This window comes from Aquila chrysaetos, chromosome 10, assembly GCF_900496995.4.
Source record: "Aquila chrysaetos chrysaetos chromosome 10, bAquChr1.4, whole genome shotgun sequence".
Taxonomy (NCBI): Eukaryota; Metazoa; Chordata; class Aves; order Accipitriformes; family Accipitridae; genus Aquila; species Aquila chrysaetos.
The window spans coordinates 11,458,930-11,478,015 of NC_044013.1; the positions used below are offsets into that span (position 1 = coordinate 11,458,930).

General features: G+C 38.3%; 2 protein-coding genes across 4 annotated transcripts in view; one reads left to right on the forward strand and one right to left on the reverse strand.

Moving 5' to 3' along the window:
* The window catches only part of LOC115346834 (cytochrome P450 2J2-like), a 105,570-nt gene that overhangs the window by 2,536 nt on the left and 83,948 nt on the right, over nt 1–19,086 (reverse strand). Inside the window, exons 3-9 of one of the 3 annotated variants that reach the window (XM_030027344.2) lie at nt 6,787–6,920; nt 5,567–5,729; nt 4,881–5,030; nt 3,277–3,437; nt 1,562–1,735; nt 1,207–1,348; nt 378–565 (exon numbers count right to left, since the gene is read on the reverse strand). In XM_030027344.2, the coding sequence (XP_029883204.1) occupies nt 378–565; nt 1,207–1,348; nt 1,562–1,735; nt 3,277–3,437; nt 4,881–5,030; nt 5,567–5,729; nt 6,787–6,882 (1,074 nt within the window). In that variant the 5' untranslated portion in view covers nt 6,883–6,920. Of the gene's footprint in view, nt 1–377; nt 566–1,206; nt 1,349–1,561; nt 1,736–3,276; nt 3,438–4,880; nt 5,031–5,566; nt 5,730–6,786; nt 6,958–19,086 lie in introns of those variants that run through there. The other 2 variants (XM_030027343.2, XM_030027342.2) reach the window with 2 other exon arrangements.
* On the forward strand, nt 13,931–19,044 carry LOC115347245 (cytochrome P450 2J4-like). The gene is given in 5 exon segments (XM_030028393.1): nt 13,931–13,942; nt 16,147–16,288; nt 17,549–17,714; nt 17,716–17,734; nt 18,883–19,044. Coding segments are annotated over 5 exon segments (501 nt in total).

The window sequence follows — 19,086 nt, forward strand, 5'->3', positions numbered from 1 at the left end:
TGACTATAGATTGTTCCAGGCTGCTCCCTTACATGTGAAAGTTAGCTGGCTTGACATTCATTAAACCTCATTTCTTCGTTGTTCCTTAAAACACATGTTCTGCTTTGATGGCCAGACATTATCTGTATTTGACTAGTGGGAAGAAAGACTTCGGTTTTCTTTGTTTGCTACGTGTGCTGTTAGCCTTTTCCAAAGCTTTCTTCTGCCTCTGCTAATGTAGACTTAGCCCTGGTTCAGAGCACTCAGCTTTGTTTCATGTCTGTGACGTGCTACCACATGCTCTCCATGCAAAGTTAGGAACTGTAGAAGCTAATGTCATATAAATACTAAATACTAATAGCTCAAAGCTTTAAGAAACATGGAGGTATACTCTGTACCTTTTTAACGTGAAAACCCAGCAAAGTTGTATTCTTCACGCATTGTCGAGGGACCCCAACAGAAGTAACATTGCTGTACCGCAAAGCCTCATGAATCACAGCATTTGTATATGGCAGTTTTTTACGGTCTTCATAGCTGATGATATGGGAGGGTTCCAGAGCAGCCTCTATCTCTCTTTGAACCTTTTCTGCAGAGAAATGAAAATATTTTAACTTTTTCCCCCTTTTCTTCCAGCAGACTTCTGTACAAGTATGGTCTAGGACTGGGAAAAAAAGAAATTACGTTGCTATGAAATGCGTTGGCGTGTGGTTTGACTGCTGTGTTGGTTTCAGTTGATCAAGAAAGTGCATATCCCCAAAGCACAAGGTGATCTGTCATTTAAGACACATCCCACTTGGTGATGAGGATAATACAATTCTATGTTTCAAAAAAAAAAAAAAAAAAAAAAAAAGGACTAAAATTTGAAATAACAGATGTAATTTGTATCTTTTTAAAGCTTTTCCACTTTGAAGGTTAGGAAGAGACTACATTGAATGAAATATCTTCAGCTTGTTATTCTGTCTTTGCCATCCCCTTCTAGTGAGATAAAACAGTGACTACTACTAATTTCTGCTAGAGTTGCTTCTTAGTGAACTGGTGGGGAAAGCACGTTTGTTTCACTTCTTAAAGTTTCATTTTCTAGATCTCAGTTTTTGATGTACCACCATTCATATTCATTGTTAAGGGTTATTTTGATGTATTGCAAGTGATTGAGCTAATACTTACGCTTTAATGATGTTCGTTATGATGTAATGTTGAATGCAGTTCTCTGATAATGCTTTTGCTCACCTTGTATTTCTGGGTATTGTACCATATAGAGTAGTGCCCACAGAAGGGTGGTACTTGTTGTTTCTGTCCCTCCCAGCAAAAGATCAACCACAGTCTGAACCATATTTTCTTTATTAAATGTAGAAGTAGGGTCATCTTTGGTCTGTAGGGTACATTTATAGGAAGACTATGAAGTGGATAATTTCAGACACATCATTGTTTGATGAAAACAGTGAGCAGCCCGCCAAAACAAAAATCTTCAGTGCTAAACAAATAAAGTATGCATAAAAAAATTCCATAGCAGTTACTTGAACAGCAAGTATTTGTAGCAGGCATGGAGGCCAAGGAGGGGATAGTGTGATAAACAGGTACTTACTTTTGTTATTTGAGCTAGGTAGAAGTCAATGAGATCCTGTGGATCACTTGCATTCTGTCTCTCATGAGTTTGGACCTCCTTCATGACTAAATTGTGCATGAAGTCGTTGTATGCAAACACTTTCTGATGAGGTCCTGGGAGACAGTGCATAAGCCGTGGAAAAGCATCATACATCTGTGATTTTAAACAGAAAGGAAGAAACATGAGCTCTTTTAAATTGAGAACCTAATTCTGATTTCCTGATAACTCTGTGAAGTCACTGCAACACATGGCTCCTAATTAGGATGAGAGGCAATAGACACAAGTCAGAGAGAGATTAAATACTGGGAACAGGCTTCCCAGAGAATCTGTGTGAAATCTCCATTCTTGGAGACTTCAAGACTTGACCAGCCAAGTCCCTAAACAACCTGACCTAATTAAGCCTGCTTTGAGCACGGAGTTGGATTAGCTGACATGCGGAAGTATCTTCCAAAGTAAATTATTCTACATTTCTGAGAGGGATTATGAAACCTTTACATTGCCCTCTAAGTGAACTGGCATTGAGGAAAACTCGTCTATTTGTTGATGAGCTATTAGTACTATGCAGTGGTCTAAATTGTTATGATCAAGTTGTCAGTATTTAATAACCACACTTTCTATCCTTAATAGATAGGTTGAAGACTGAAAAGGTATAGAAGCTGGCTTGACCTCTCAGTCTTAAAAGGCTTTTCTCCAGTAGAAACTGGCATGTGTATTTGTTGAGGGGAAATATAATTATTTTAATTTCTTTGTATTGTGTATGTTTTGTGAATGGACTTCAGTCTCTAGGACTACTGACAGAGTGTTTTGTTTATGGCCTTTGATTAGGAATCTATTGGCCAGTGTAGACAACTTCTTCCACATCAGCTGACCAAAATGTCAATATCATGTAATAGTGGATATCAGGTCACAGGAGAGCAGGAGAATGATTATGTTTTACTTTTTGGATGCATACCTAATAATGCAACAGGGGCTTCTGGAAAGGGGTGAATTGGAGTAATTGAGGGCTGAATCTGGCTCACAAGCAGATTTTCTCAACCTTGATTTTAACTCTGATTTATTTTTTTTTTTTAAGGCATCTCTGTATGAAAGTATTGGAGAACCTGATAGTGTTATAGAATGCCAGTGTGCCAAAATCTGCACAACATAAGCAACAGCTAGGCTTTGAAGGACGTAAAAATATTATTGATGTGATGAAATTGTCACCTGTATCTTATGGGAAGTTCAGAATAACTCAGATCTTGGTGGTAAAATGAATTACATGAGAAGCAAGATATCTTCTCAAAAGAATAGGACTTTGAAGGCTTAGTTCTTATTAACTGTACTTATGTATTCTCAAGACTAAATGAAAATTAGATTTTAGAAGTTGCTTTCATTTTAAGATATAAGAATCTTATGTATACAGTACTCTGCAAATGATTACTCATTTGAAATACATTATATTTTTTGGAAATGTGAAGACCAGTTGTGATCTAGAATTTAAATTTTAGGATGTGTGATTTACTGACATGAAGAAGGAATGTAAGGCAGTAATGACATATACAAGGTATGTATTAATTTATTACTGCACAATGGCTCGCAGAACAATGGTATGGATATGTTTGGGAATAAACGTCACTGACCTTTAATTTGCTTGTTTTGACTTGTGAAGTGCAAATGCACTTTAAGGAACAAGAACAAGAAAATTAGATTCTTACCCTGCCCCAGATGGTAGCTTGAAAGTAGATCACAAAATAAACAGCTTTGATAAGCTTGCTGAAAGATTCATCCTCACTGGAGAAGCGATGACCAAAAACAACAGCACAAATTATATTTGCAACAGCATGGACAATGAAAGTGTGGGGGTCAAAAGGTTTGCCTGTGAATATAGAAGGTACCAGGAATATTTCTGAATAGACTACAGTGAGAAAAATGAGGAAGAGGAAGACTTTCTTTAACATGGTAAAAATAATAGTAGATCAGACTACTTTTAGATAAATTTCACACAAGTAAACTCTAGTTTAATACAAATTAACTGTATGGATTGGAAGTGCAGGGAATCGTTATTTTCAATCTGCTTTTTACTCCTGTAAAATATAGTGATTATTGTTTTTGAGCAGATAAACATTACATCTCTTTTCCTCTCTTTGACTTGTGGTCTGGGTTGTGTGAAAATACAAGCAATTAATTAGAACATATCCCTTCAAATCTGGAGGCAGATATTTAAGTTTGACAATTAAAAAAACAAAACAAACAATCCTCCCCCCAAAAACAGGAAAAAAAAAAAAAACTTTTTAAAGTTTTAATTTCTTAGTCATGACTTGTCTCCTTTCGGTTTTCAAGTACAGCTTAACAATTCAACTATATATTCCGCCCCCCCCCCCCCCCCCCCCCCCCCGACTGAAAAGGCAAAACTCGCATCATGGGGTGGAAAACAGCTCCCATTAAAAAGGGTTAAAGCCAGAAAAAATTAAATTAAGTACACATTTCAATGGCAAGGACAACCTTTGAATTATACTACTATGGAAAATGGTGGATTATGCATTTCTGACTTCAGTCCAATGTGTATAGCTCTTCTTGGAAAGAGTAAATACAATTATTGAGTTTAAAATTGAGGAAGGATTGCATAGAAGGTAAAGATTTGGGCTGTACAGGAACTCAGAGTTTGTTCATCTCTTACATTTTAAAGATCTGTGAATATATTGCTCTCAGAAGAGAGATGGGCCATTTTGCTGCATCTAGTGCAAGGAGAGTTGGAGGGACACCTTAGGCAACTTCTCTGTGTTTTCACATCAGTATGGAACACAATGTGGGTGAGGGATTTGGCTGTTCAGAATATTTATATTTAATTGCTTTATTTTGGCATCTTGCTAAAATTCTATTGGTTTCTATTTCATCCAAACCATAAAAAGTTTTGTTGGACAACTGGATGATACATTCCTTGTGTTGGGGTTCTTTCTCTGCCAAATTCTAAAGGCCTGCTGTCCTAGAACGACTTGCAGCAGGTCACAAACTGTGTATTTTATGGAGAAGAACATAGGGCTTTTCTATACTCCTTGAATGTAAGAATTGTTACCAGCTGTCCCCAAGACTGTGTTGATGATTAACATTTTTTTACTATTCTTATTTCAAAAAACAATGTTATATTGCCCACTGTGCAGACAAAACATTTTTGTGAAGAATGCAATTAAGAAGCCAGTAGAAGTCCCACTAATATGAAAAATACCTATATTACTTGTAAAAGTGTATTGTGAAACTTTTACTCCCCTAATCTGCTATATTTCGGAAAAAGCTCCAAGTGTTATTCTTCTAGTGAATTTACCTTTTGTCGTTGCGAAGATGTCCAGAAGGTGACAGGCCTCTGTTTGAATTTGATGCTCCAAATTGTTCTTACCAAGTGCCAGGCTTCTTATAATTGTCATGCCAAAGCGTCTCTGTTGCTTCCAGGTGTGCCCGCTTGTCAAAAAAATACCTGATGAACACAGAAGCATTTATTTTATTGCTGGGAAGGGAAATCCTTTCACTGCAGGATGCAAAATTCAATTTAAATTAGGTTATGTTTCACTAACAAAGAAGATACCGTGATTTCAAATACTGACTTTTGGTCTCTAACTTAGGTTTTTATAACTCCCAGCTATATAGCTGCTTATAAATGTGACCCTGGAAACTGAGTGGTAGTGGGTTTTGGTAAGGACAGAACAGCTTTGTCTATAGATGTCTCCTATGTGAAGAGTCTTCTGTTTTAGAAGTGATAAAACTGAAGGGTACCTCCTCTAGGCAAATGTTCCTTTGAATCTATTGGGAAGAAAAAACATCGGTAGTATCCTTTGTAAGATGAGAAATTTTTGGTTTTTGCTTTTCTTAATACGCTAGCTCTGCATGGAACCCTTTTGCTACGTAAGCCCAGTTATATACTTGTATAGCGGTAACTCACGGATGTGTGTGTACATATAGGAAAGTGTCTTTCTTTGTGTCTTGTTCATATTTCAGTATTGTAGCATCTTGTACCTTTCTCGCCCATCATATCCCGGTAGAATGGAGTGAGAGGTCGTCCTGAAATTTCCTCTGAATGGGTGACGATGCCATCTTTTACTGCTTTGTATCCATTTAGTACAACCATAGGTGTCTGTCCCATCCACAATGTGTAGATATTTCCATAGATGTTGGTTAACTGAAGAGTTAATAACAGTAAATTAATAAATGTAAACCAGGGAATGCATACACTTAAATACTAATTTTAAGAGTTCTGTAGTTGTAACTGAAGCTGTTTGCCGACATCGAATTGAACTATAGATTTCAGAAAAATTTAGCCTTCTGTTGTGATGTGCTTTGGGAACAGAATATAATCGTACTTTATGGAATAGATACTAAGGACATCTCTCAGAAGACTGCCTCTGAAAATTTCATAGAAAGAGAAACAGAGAGCTTCTCTGTCAGCTCAGAATCAAAGAACAAATGAATACAGGCAAAATCCCAGACCTTTTCTGTTTACTTTATTAATGAACCACAATTATTGTATTTTCTTGCCTCTAACTTCTGAAGAAAGCAAAGAAATGTTTTTGCATTCTTTCCTATAGCTTCTATGTGATTTAAAAATTTTTTTCTATTGTCTTTCCTCAGATCATGCTTGTATTTTTCCTTAAAATAGTTTGAAGCAAGTTTCTTACTTTTTTTAAAAATAGTTTTAATTGGTTTATAAAGGAATCATGCTGTGAACATTAACGGCAGTCAAATTTTCCTGCTTTGTTTTAGTAATAATCTGTTTACTGCAGACAATAAATCTTTTTGCTGTACAAATAAGAAAAAAGAGTCAGTTTAGAGTATACACTTGGTCTACTAATGGAGATCAGACCACTCGTGGCCTGGACATTGGGGTCAGGCAAAGGAAGTTCTACTAGATGTGGTTTACAAGGCTAGATATCAACACAGAAATAGAGAATGAAACTGTCAATGGAATGTCGTGCTATTGACAGTGCTTGTGATAATGTTACGCATGGATGTTACTGTATCCAAAAGAGAAAGAAGATAACAAGGAGTAAAGCAATTATGGTGTTTATTACTCAGAAATATTTTTAATAATGCAGAGTCCTTGGATTCTTTGAAATTAGCTGATAATCAAGCTTGAGGTTTAAAAAAAAAAATTCCAAGTTTAGACTGTTCCTATGTAATGTATGATTTAAGTTAAAATAGATTCAGATTGATTTTCCACCATAGAGATAAATAAATACCTTAGTGAGAGTTTCTCGATGAAGTTTGAAGTCCAGCAGCCACAAATTTCCAATGATGGGTAGGGGAGCTGGTCCTGGAGGAAGCTGGGTACGCATCTGTTGCAGCTTTAGGAACTGCAGAATCAGGACACATACTACTAAAGCTATAAAAAACTCGGCAATCCCCAACATCTTATAAAAATTTTAGCTTCTCACTGTTTTGTTGGGTTTTTAGGTTTTTTGCATATGACTTCCTCTGAAAATTTGGAGTTGTGTAGATCAGTTTGCTTCTACTGAAATCAAACTCTTTCTAGAGAATATATGTCTGCTTTAGCCATCTCTCTCTCTCTCTCTCTCTCTCTGACAATCTACAGTTCTCCCAAGCTGAAGTCCTTAGAAAACTGAAATATGTGATCCTTTGCAGTTAGCCAAGCCACGCCTACTCTCTTTTGTGATCTGTAATTGTGATCTGTCTCTTTTTTTTTTTTTTTTACTTAGAATTTTATTTCCTTCTCAGTATTGACACTGAGTCTAAATGCTAATTATTGAACAGTTATCCAAGGATATCAAGTGTCTTGCAGAATGGTAACACCTCATGCAGTTCCCTGTGGTTAAACGTTAAAATACCAAGGATGCATTACTTTACTACCTTTCTGAAATACTACAATTATTATGTGGTTTCTTTTACAGAAGAAGAAACATCTACACAATAACTGTCTGTTAGGATATAGTCTCTGAGATGAAAAAGAATTGAATTCATGCAGCATAAAGCTAAATTAATGTGTTGGGTTTTTTTTTTTTTTTAAAGTACAACTTAAGTATTAGGAGAATATCTACTTTCCCCTTTTATCATATTCTAGGTTAAGTTATGATATTGTATGGAACACAATTGAGATATTATTGTTCTGTCCAGTGGGTTGTATGGTGTTTTCTAAATTTTATTTTATTTTTTATGTTAAGGATTAAAATTTCCTGGTGCAAATTTTGGAGGTGAAAAAATGCACAGGTTCTATTTTATCTGTGAAAAAGAACAAATAAACTGAAGAAAGAGGCAAAACTTTTAATCTTTTATTGATTGGTGGACCCCATAAGCTTTCCAGGAGAGGTTTATACCAACGTGTAGCAAATCTTGAGAGGCTTACTTTTCTTGTGTGTTATTCACTGACTTTGATGTAATCTATAGACTACAGTAGATTGCTTTGAAAGTTTTGGGAATCTCCACCACTGGAAAGCAAACAGAAATGGAATAATTCTGGTGTTTTGGGACAAGATGATGGATTTAGGTAATCCCTTCAGTCTCCTTTCAGATAATTTTTTTTTATTATTATTATTCATTTGGCATAGGATTTCAGACCTCTTCTCCCATTTTATCTACTACTGTTGGGATGGCAAAATCTGGTTTCTCTTAAAGTTGCTTCTACTCCTTGCTTTTTCAGCCCCTAGGCAATGTAGAAATTGGAGACCCTGCTGATTTAGACGTGCCAAAGCAAGTTGCAGTAGTGAAGCTTGTGATGACTTACGGTGCCCTGTCTGCTAAGTGACTTGTCAGGAACCACCTCCTTTGGAATTTAGGAGGCAAAGAAGATGTATGACTCTCAAACATATGTGGGACTTCCCAGGCTGAGTCATATTAGTGTGTATGGTTCTTCAGACTTTGGTCCTAAATACTATCTTTTAGCTGAACATAAGCCTTAGCTACAGTAGTTTACATCCCTCATACTGTGACTGTATAACAGCTTTCTTTATCTCTTGATGATTTGGTGCCCTGTGGATCTCTGTATGAAGTCTTACTTTGTATAGTTGGGGGAAGAGTTAAGAAGAACAATATAGAGCCGTTTCCACAGACAGATTCATAGCAGTTTTCTCAGTGATAGAGTAGTTTGGAGGTGTGAAATGATGATACGTGTGATTCTCATTTCCCTGGTTTTGTTTCTTCTGGGTGTGCAGTTCCTGAAATTGCAATGGAAAAGTGGGTTTCCTCCTGGACCAACCCTATTTCCCATCGTTGGAAGCACCTGGAGGATAAATTTTAGAACTGATCAACTGAAAGAGGTATGCATTTGCAGATGTGAACTAAAGAGCTGTTGAGGCACAAACTGTAAAAACTATTGATGGCTGTTGATAGGCTAATGTGGTAGCAGGGAGAACTTAACCCTGAGGGAAGGTGAATCATGGAAGTTAAATAAAGTGCCTAAACAAGCTAAGTAAAATCTGCATACAGTCTAATTCATGTGAAAGCTAATATGTGTGCAAGTTAAACAGAACTGAGGTCAGCAATTTTGCCTCAAAAAAGACTTCTGTTTTTAAGGGAGGCTTTTTGCCTTGAAAGAAAAAAGTGTTTCTTACATGTCCCACCACAGGCATATACAGAAAATCAAGGTGTCTTGAATTCAGAAGATTTGAAAAGCACACCGGTATGTCTTCTGATACCATGGGATGGAAACAAGATTGTATGCCATATGCAGCCAAAACCTTAGCTCCATTGTTTTTCTGAAGTCCAGTCTGGGAATTGCTCCTTGCAGATGAGCTAAGGATGTAAGTGATGGTGAAAGGAAGGAACTGATGGGAAGAATTAGATCCATGCTAAGCATGTTAATACAGGTTCTTTCAGTGCTCAACATCCTACACTGAGCCAAAACTTCACAAAAGAATCCAATGTGTTGATATATTTTTCAAGTCGCAACCTCTCCTTAGGTGCTAAGTGCAACCTGCATGTCAGGGGGTAGTTGGCTGCAGCTGGAGAATGTTGGCTTCAGGAAAAGGGAACTTAAAACACTTTAACATTAAACTTTTCTGATGGATACATGTTCATCACTGTGGGAGAACAAGCTGTACTGTTTTTTTGCCTGGAGTCAGGGACTTTGTCCTTGCTGAATACCCACAGGGTTGCCTGAGAGCAGTCCCCATCACTAGCCAAGCAGAGATGGGATCTATGCTCAGATGCCTCAGTTGATAGTACTTCTTTATGAGAGGGGAAGAGGTCCTGCCACTGAAACTTGAAATTTGCAGTACTGGAAGGAGAGTTACACCTGGAATATGTAACTTCAAGAAGGTCTAGTTGTTGGCTGAGGAGATGAAATATGGAGTTGAAAAATGTAATCAAGAATGGGCAGGTGAAGTTTCATGTGAAACCTAATATGGATCTCAAAACACTTGGTCAGGGGCATTTTCCTAATCATTAATATTGCAAAGGCAACCCAAGCCAAGTTTAAAAAAGGGAGGAGCATCTATTCTTTTATCATTCACATTGCTGTGAATAGTGGGTTCCAAGAGCGAGCCCAGAACTTTACTGTGGGAAGCACCCTCACTGCAAAACAAAATCACTGTCCCTTTTCACTTCCTGAACCCCTGAGTAATGTCATGCTGGAAGAGAGCAGCCCATTATGTGTGCATTTTGGTTGATGTTTCTCCCATGGGTATTTTTTTGGCATTGATCTAACCTACAGCTGGCAAAAATCTATGGCAACATCTGTACCCTGTGGCTGGGTCACAAACCTATGGTGATGCTGTATGGATTCCACGCTGTGAAGGACAGTCTTGCCACCAGCTCAGAGGATGTTTCCAGGTGACTATAGACCTATGTCTTCAACAGAATGGCAAATGGAAAGGGTAAGATGTTCATATCTGTGGAAGGACTTCATCCTTGACTTTCTTTGTTTCCTTTCATGTTTTCTTTATTGACAAGCTCTTAGTTTCCAATTCACCAATTCTGTCTGCTCAGGGTGAATGATATAATTCTGCAGCATTACTCTAAGTTGTCTACAAAGTCCTACTGTCACACATGTATTTCAGAATCTCATCAGAGCAGCAATATTTATACCTAGTTAAGTCTTGCTTGTCCATTCATAGTGTTGTCTAAGTGTGTGTCCTGATTTGAAATAATCTGGAGCTTGCAGCCTCCTCTGCAAGCTGAGGCTAAAGTAGTTCTTTATGCTCCCAGTTGTTTATTTACAGCAAAGGCTGCTGTAAGGAAAGCATGTACCAAGCTGTTGAACAAGGTCTAGCCTTTTGGCAAGTCCGAAGGCACAGGAAGGTCACTGGAGCTTTAAATGTATTAGCCAGACTGTAGGTGCAACATAACCTTGTTCAGAGCTTCTTATTTTGCTATCATTTACATTAGACACTGCTGAATTACGGTGGATGGAGAATAAAGAGGGTGCTGCATTTAAAACAGAAATGATTGAACTTGTTTCCACCAGCATCTTACCCAGAGGATATAGTGCAGATGCCTTTATCCTCGGTCAGGCTTTGTTGCATGTGGACTATGATCTGGAAAGCTTTAATTTATAATACTAGCTAATGTAAGTAGAGAAAAACATCTTTAAGGAATAGAGATGATTAAGTCTGGGGCCATTTCAGTCCATTTGGAAGGGTCTTTATTGCCACCTTTTATCTGGGTGATGTGGAGTAAAGTAGCTGGGCTGTGACAAGCTGCCCTAGCGCTAGCAATTTGTAGCAGGGTGTGACGGTCTGACAAATTATAGTCAATGTCTCAAACATTCGTTTAAGAACTTTGCTGGAGAAAATGGCCTCTGTAAAAATGCTGGAGTTTTGTGAACAGGACAATGTGGCTGGAGGAGAGGACCCCACGGAGGGTGGGACCGCACTTCTCCAAAGCCACAATTCCTTATCTTAAGTGACCAGGAGAAGGAGCACAGCATATGTGCCTAGAGGAGGAGGCCCCACGGAAGATGGGACTGTGCTTCTATCTTAAGCGGTCGTGCCAGCAGAAAAAGAGAGGCAACTCCGCAATGAACCCCCTCCCCCAAAGCTCACCGACCGATTCCAGAGAACCCTGGGAATGGGAACTGCGCATGTCGAGACCATCAACTAGCACACTATAAAAGAAGGGAGAACGAGTTCTCAGTGCACGACCTCCGGAACCGGATCTCTACACTGGCTGGACCAACGCTGGACCCAGGACTGGTGAAACCCTTTTCTTCTCTCTTTCTTTCTCTTTTTCTCTCTTTCTCTTTTTCTTTCTTTCTCTTTTTCTTTCTTTCTCTTTTTCTTTCTTTCTCTTTTTCTTTCTTTCTCTTTTTCTTTCTTTCTCTTTTTCTTTCTTTCTCTTTTTCTTTCTTTCTCTTTTTCTTTCTTTCTCTTTTTCTTTCTTTCTCTTTTTTCTTTCTTTCTCTTTTTCTTTCTTTCTCTTTTTCTTTCTTTCTCTTTTCTTCTTTCTTTCTCTTTTTCTTTCTTTCTCTCTTTCTCTCTTTCTCTCTCTCCCTCTTTTCCTTCTCTCTTTTCCACAGTCCCTACACTTCATCCTTTTAAACATAAAACATTGACCAAGTCTGAGACTAGGAGTGGATCTAGCTGCCCCTGGGCTCCTCTTTGAGAAGGAGCCCAGAAAGCAAGGGGGTCTGCTCTGAACCTCGTGACTCAACGGGAAGGCTCTCCTTCTGATACATCTCATGTTCCTTTTTCCATTTCTTTTTCTACACCTCCCTTTTCTTCTCAAACAGCGACTTAATGACATGTTGCAAGGTTCATATTGATAAGTTCACTTGTACTTGGGCAAGATCAGCTAGGTTGAATAATTGTTGATTGTTGTTTGAACTCCCCTGGTGTCGTTTCACCTTAATTCTGACAAGGAAATCCACAAACCTGAGTCGCTCCAACTTTGGGACGCGACACAGGGACGGCTTTAACAAACAGCTGCAGCACAGATGCAAGTTGGCAACTCTCTGCAACACAAATACCTGCCTGTTGGACTGGCTCCTTTTCTGCTAGCCCAGGCTTTCAGGCCAACAGAAGAAATAGGGGAGAGTTATTCCAGACTGTGGCCAAGCAGCTGTCTCCGTGAGCAAGTTGGCTATCCCAGGGGAAGTGTGGTCTAGACTGGTAGAGGGAAGTGATTCCCCACCATGTGGATTAAATGGTTTATGCTGGGCTGTCTGCTAGAACACAGACTCATGGCACAGGGGCCTGGGATTCCTTCCTCTTCCACAGTGAGACCTCTGGTCCTAGGAAGCTGTTTGTAGATTGGCTAAAGCCTGCTCTTCCTACTCTGGTTCTTGCTAGGTGGTTCTTTCCCTGGCTTCATTGTCTTTCCAGGAGGGACCTGGTCCAGGATGAGAGCTCGATATCTGGTATAAACAGCCTGGTAAAAGCGGGATCCCCTAAAAGCCAGAGACTGTGTAGCGCAGACAACGTGCTCAGAACCAGTTATCAACTCTAGCCATTAAAGAGTTTTTCTTTTTGAAGCACTACCAACAGGGAGATGCGATGATCTCCAGAAGGTTTGCATAAGGTTAAGAAGCACAAGCATAGGAAATGCCCAGACCTCCCCAGTGAGCTCTGCAGAAATCTCTGTTGGCTGTGAGTAGCTTGGTGAGAGACACCAACATATTTCCAGGTGGTAGGAACCTGAATTTACTGTTTGTTGAGGAAAGATGTCTTTGCCACTCCTGCAGACCTGACATGTGGCAACATCTGCAAGAACACAATGTCCATACGGGGATGTTGGCAAACAGAGCTTACAAGTAAGTATTAATTGTATTAGAAGATTGTACAAGATAATAAATGGGATCTTGTAAGAGACTGCATGAGCTGGGCTAAAAGACTTTATATGCAAATATGGGTTTAGATTAATTTCTGCTCAAAGCCTGGGCAAATAGAAGGCAAAAGCAACCCACACTGTCAACTTGCAGCAGGCTGCTCGATGGAGTTTTGAGTAATGACCACTGTTCTTGGATGCTTCAGAAAGAATAGGATTAGTTTTGGAAGACAGATGTGTGAGTCCTGAGATTCGAGCGGGCTTTTTGCAGGGGTGGGAATATATTAACTGAAGTAGTTTCTGTGTCTCTAACAAAATACAATTAAAAGAACACTGCCCTGATGTGGCTCTCTTCTTTATGAGTGGCAGCACGATGAGAAGATGACTCTTAGTGTGGATGTCATTTATTATTACATGAATGTTAACATGACATGAAATTGATTCTTGATGGCTGAAGGTATCCTGGTCTCAAATGGTCTAATCTGGAAACAACAGACGCATTTTGGAATTGGAGCTCTCTGAAAACTGGGAATGGGGAATAAAGGAATGAAGCACAAGATACAAACCGAGGCCCATTACCTGGTCAAGTTCTTCAGGGACAAAAACTGTATGCCATTGAGAAGGTGCTTGGGAACTGCATTTGGGCTTTTGACATAGTACATAGTCTGCATGACTCTAAGGGTAAAGACTAACTATTTTTACTCCAGAAAAGAATGGGTTTGGAGCACAGCTTAGATTTAGACTGCAGTCAAAACTGTTTGTACAGTCAGACCTCAGAAATGTGTATTTTGGTATCAACACCAAGATCAAGATTTGAAAAAAAAAAAACAAACAACAAAACAAAACAAAAAAGAAGAAAGAAGGCAAACAAAAAAAGGCTGGGAGTTAAAGACTTGAGGCCTTCCTATCCTCATTTTTGAATGAGGTTTATCTTTTGCTATGTTTGCCAGCGAGTTTTGGGTGTTTCAGTTTAACAGTCTAAATAGCATAGAGGACATTTATTATAAAATGTCATTGTGATCTTGCTTCCAAAATAGCAAAGGACATAAAGAAAGGAAGAGCTGTTGACCCTTCCTTCCCCATTGTTCATGCTGTCTCTAACGTGATCTGTGCTGTGGTTTTCGGACATCGTTTCTCCCTGGAGGATGAAACCTTATGCCAGCTGATTGAAGCATACAACTGGATAGTGGCTTTTGGTAACAGCTACCTTTACTATATGAAAAAATGACTTATTTAATATGCAAATTATTTTATTATTGAGCACATTATTTATTCCAGTATTATGCAATATAATTAGATATTTTCTTATAGTTATTGCATTATTTCATACACATTAAATTCTGATAAAAAGTCTGGCTATGTATATGAACTGGACCTGCAGTGCTTTGGGTTTGACATCATTCAACTATTATATTAATATCACATTAATAATCTTTATTAGAATTTCTCAGCAAGGGCGATGTGCTTGGGATGCTGAACTTTTCTGTAATGGAAACACCAGTATTGTTGAGGTGAAAAGGTGATACTCTTTGTATCAGAATAAAAAAGAATGATTTTTTTCTGTGTGCTAAGGTAATATATATAAACATTTATTAATATTAAATTTATTAATATTAATACATGTTAAATCTAACTTCAGAAGTGGATTCTTTAGTTGGTGCATTAACAGGGCAAATGCCAGTAGAGTTATGCAGTAAGGATAGGAAAGAATTCAGGGTGGAAACTGTGTTGTCTTTAATTTGTGGTTTTAATGTCTGTTCATGTACTCAACATGTACCCCACATTTCTCTTTGATGCTACAGTGTTTTTTCCTAGAGAAATTAATTCAGCAATTTAGCACCAGAAATGTCTATGCTGTATCTCTACGATACTCTTGCTCATGTCATGTAACTTACCGCATCTGTGTGGAATGCTTGCTTCACAGATGTGTGAAATTTTCCCATGGGCTACAGACCACTTCCCAGGACCTGCACAGAAAACATAATTTTCCTGTGATTTTGTTCGTTCTTTCATAAGGCAGGAAATCAAAAGCCACAGGGAAAGAGGCATAATAGATGAACCAGAATATTTCCTTGACTTTTATCTGGATCAGAGAAAGTGAGTAATTTATGCTGTGACACATCCTGTCATAACAGATTCCCTGCACCTTTCCTACAGTTGTCTGTACATAGCAATATTATTACAGAGCTCTACAGACACAGTTTAAACACTCTGCGGTCAAATTCAAATATGAACTTTGACTAGTTAGTTTAATAACTTGTTCTAGAAGTATATATTAATTACATTGATTTGTTGTTATACTGTGGAATCCTTAGTGCAGGCTGGGCAGTGGGTGGTAGGGAGGACTAAATGGTACAGATACTTGAATGGCTGTCTAGTTCTGATTCTTTGTGTCTTATTAATATTTGCATTTATTATCTTTGCTTCCTACTGAGCTTTTGTGTGCTTACTAGTACTGTATGATTATCATAACAATCTTAAAATGATGGCAGTCTCTGCTCTGAAAAAAAGCATAAACCTTTTAAAAGATAATACATGCAATAGATAGCTGAAATCAGCAAATGTGCCAAGAGTGACAAGGGTGGGATAAAACTACTTTGAAATGTTTTTTTTTTTTTTTCTGATGTGGAAGTTAGCAGCAAGGCAACAAGTCACTCTAGAAGGCAACATAACAAGACCTTAGACACCTGACACTGTCAACAACACCTGTAATTTAACAGTATCAATGTTTGTGGAAAATCTTTGCATAAATCTTTGTTTTAGTCAAGTACCAATATTTTCTCCATCCTCTAGAAATATTGTTTGTTTAGGTATAGCGATCACTGTCTGTCTCAGTGCTGTTATGCAGGTATACCTCATCTTACCTTTCTCATTGACACCTGTAGACTAAAAATATCCCAAATTCTACATTTGATGAAGACAACATGGTGCAGTCTGTTTTTGACCTTTTCCTGGGTGGCTCAGAGACCACCACCACCACTCTGCACTGGGCTCTGCTCTATATGGTGGCTTATCCTGACATGCCAGGTGAGTTGTTAAGATCAAGTGTCTTTGAAGATCGAGGGAGTTTTTGGGGTTTTTTTTTGTTTGTTTTGTTTTTTTTTTTAAGATCACACCATTGAGCTTTGCTTTTAAGAGGCCAGTGAAGTAGAAAATTTTCAGACAGAGATTTTTAAATAATTTCAGGGATATTCAGCTTCTGATACTGTATTTTGTCTTGTTGATTTTTGTCAGACTGTTTCAGTACTGTAAGCATATAATGGAAGACACAGTCCAGCTGAAAACGCTCGAGGTGAAATATGAGCTTGGGTTAGGGAAAAGTGACACTTTTCTGGTATCCAGAATGTGTAATAAGAATATATTATTTGCACTCATTAACTGAGACACTGGTTGTATTTCTGTAGAGTAAGTATATTTATTGTAACGTGTGGGAATATTAAACAGAGAAGGAAGACAATAATGGGAAGACAAAAAGATGACAGGAAAATTCTAAACAAGGGCATAGTTGCACACTAGTTTGAAAATTTTTGATTTATTTGATACAGGGCTTTCAAAGGTGATGAATGCTAAGCCAAGTATGTGTTCTCGACTTGGGTTTAGAGCTAGAAATCCTTCTTTTCATGCTTTTGGTGCTAGAATGTTGGAAGAAGAAAGCCCTGTTCACACACATACCTTTCAAATTCTAATGAAATAAAAAGCAAACAAAACCTCTTAGATTACTAACCTAATTTTTAAGTATGAAATTTGATGCTGAACCCTCTGAGACTGTATAAGCTATGTTACTTATGAAGCCTAGGTAACAGCCAAAAGAGATTAACAGTTGGTGATGGTTTGGTAATGTTATCCTGTTCCAGTTCTCAGCATTACATATGTGTATCAGCTTGATATGATGGCTCTCTTGCAATATGCTGGTAAGTGTGCTATGAGTCTGTATTTAGCTAGAGTAAAAATAATAGCTTGAGTAACTGAATTGATCTCTTATTAAGAAGTTCTTGTTTTATTTACAGTTTGCTCCCCTTCCTTTAACTATGAAGCTCAATAAATCTGTTGGACTTGTGGAAAGATGATCTGAACACGGAACCTGTAAACTAGGAAACACTAGAGTGTAGTAAAATCATAACTAGATAGTTGTATAAATGTATTTACATTTTAAGATATGGTAAGTATAAATTATTTACATATTGTATTTTTTCTATCACTACGATAATCCAAAAAGGAAATGAAAGCTCTGTTTCATGAAAAACAGTGTTCTTGTATCTATAATAGACTTTTTTTTTTTTTTGGTATAAAAAGTCCAGAAAGAGCTAGATGCCATTTTGAGTTCCTCCCATCTAATCTGCTATAAGGATCAGAAGAAACTGCCTTATACAAATGCTGTGATTCATGAGAACATGCATTTTGGTAGCATTATTTTAATCACAATTCCTAGAGAAGCAGCAGGATACAACTGGTTTGGGGTATCAGCTTCCAAAGGTACAGATACCCTTTCTATTCCAATGTGATCTTTGGCCATGAGTGAAGTTCCTTGCAGGCATGTTTACCATTAACCCCTTTTCCCTCCAGTTCAGGACAGATGGGTGTTGGGCACTGGCAGACAGCACTTTACCCCTCCCATGCACTCTGGCCTGTGCCTTTGTCTCATAGACAGTGAGTGAAAATGCTTGCCAAAAGCACAGTTTCACAGCAATTAAACTAGTGTTCTGTGAGAGTGCTGCAGAGTCTTACCTTCCAAGAGCCTGTGATTTTGAAAGACTTTATAAGCATTTGAGCTCTTATACTTTCAAATGACTTCAGAGAAGACTTATCGGAAACGTACAGTGACATCAGTAGGGAAGGTGCAGCAGCCTGTTAATGCTAGGATGTTGTCTGCCATGTGGACAAATGGGAGATGGAAAGTTTTCTTCATTGGTGATGTCTGACAATACTAAGCATCTACTCAACTTCATTCACTTAGGAATTCTTTTTCTTATTATTATCTCTCTGGCATCATATTTGACATATAATGAAGATGTTTCCCCACAGCTTCTGAACTGCCACCTAACCTCAAATAAAAAGCTTCTGCCAGCTGCTTCGACTTGTCCAACCTTTCCAAACTTAATCTCAATGCCAAACCTCCCCAAATGGAGGCATCTTCCTGCACAGCCCTGCTCCATGGTGTTTGTCATGCACACCTTTCCCACCTCCACCTTGAGAAAGATAATTTGAAATACACTACTTCATTTCCAGGGTGCTTTGTTCTTCATTTGTCAAAATCTGTCAAAGCTTGTCAGAAGTAGGAAAATCATTTTACTAGGTTTAGGATAAGGTGCTAAAGAACTGCAGACCACTCATTCTGTGGCGTTTGCTAACAGAATGGAAAGAAAGTAGACATGAAGGAACACAGCAGGGAAATTCCTGAACCTGAAATACTGAAGATTCTTTTCTTATTTATTTTTTGAAGAACACCCCCCCCCTCAGAACAGTTTGAGATTAAAATTTTTTTCCTAATAAAATAATCTTTTATTTCTGCTGTCTCTCCATGCGACCAGCAGTGTGCTGAATTATAGCTGGAATCTTTTTGTGTCCTTTTCTTCTTGATGTGAGAGAGAGAGAGAACTGAGCCAACAGCATCTTCCTTTCAGGGCACTGTGATTATGGCAAACATAGACTCAGCTCTTTTTGCCCCTGAATACTGGGAGACCCCTCACCAGTTCAACCCTGGTCATTCTTTGGACAAGGATGGAAATTTTGTGACCCAAGAGGCCGCCTTAGCCTTCTCAGCTGGTAGGTACACCAGAAACTGAACATATGACAGCAACTGTCATAACACAAGGAGGCATATAATT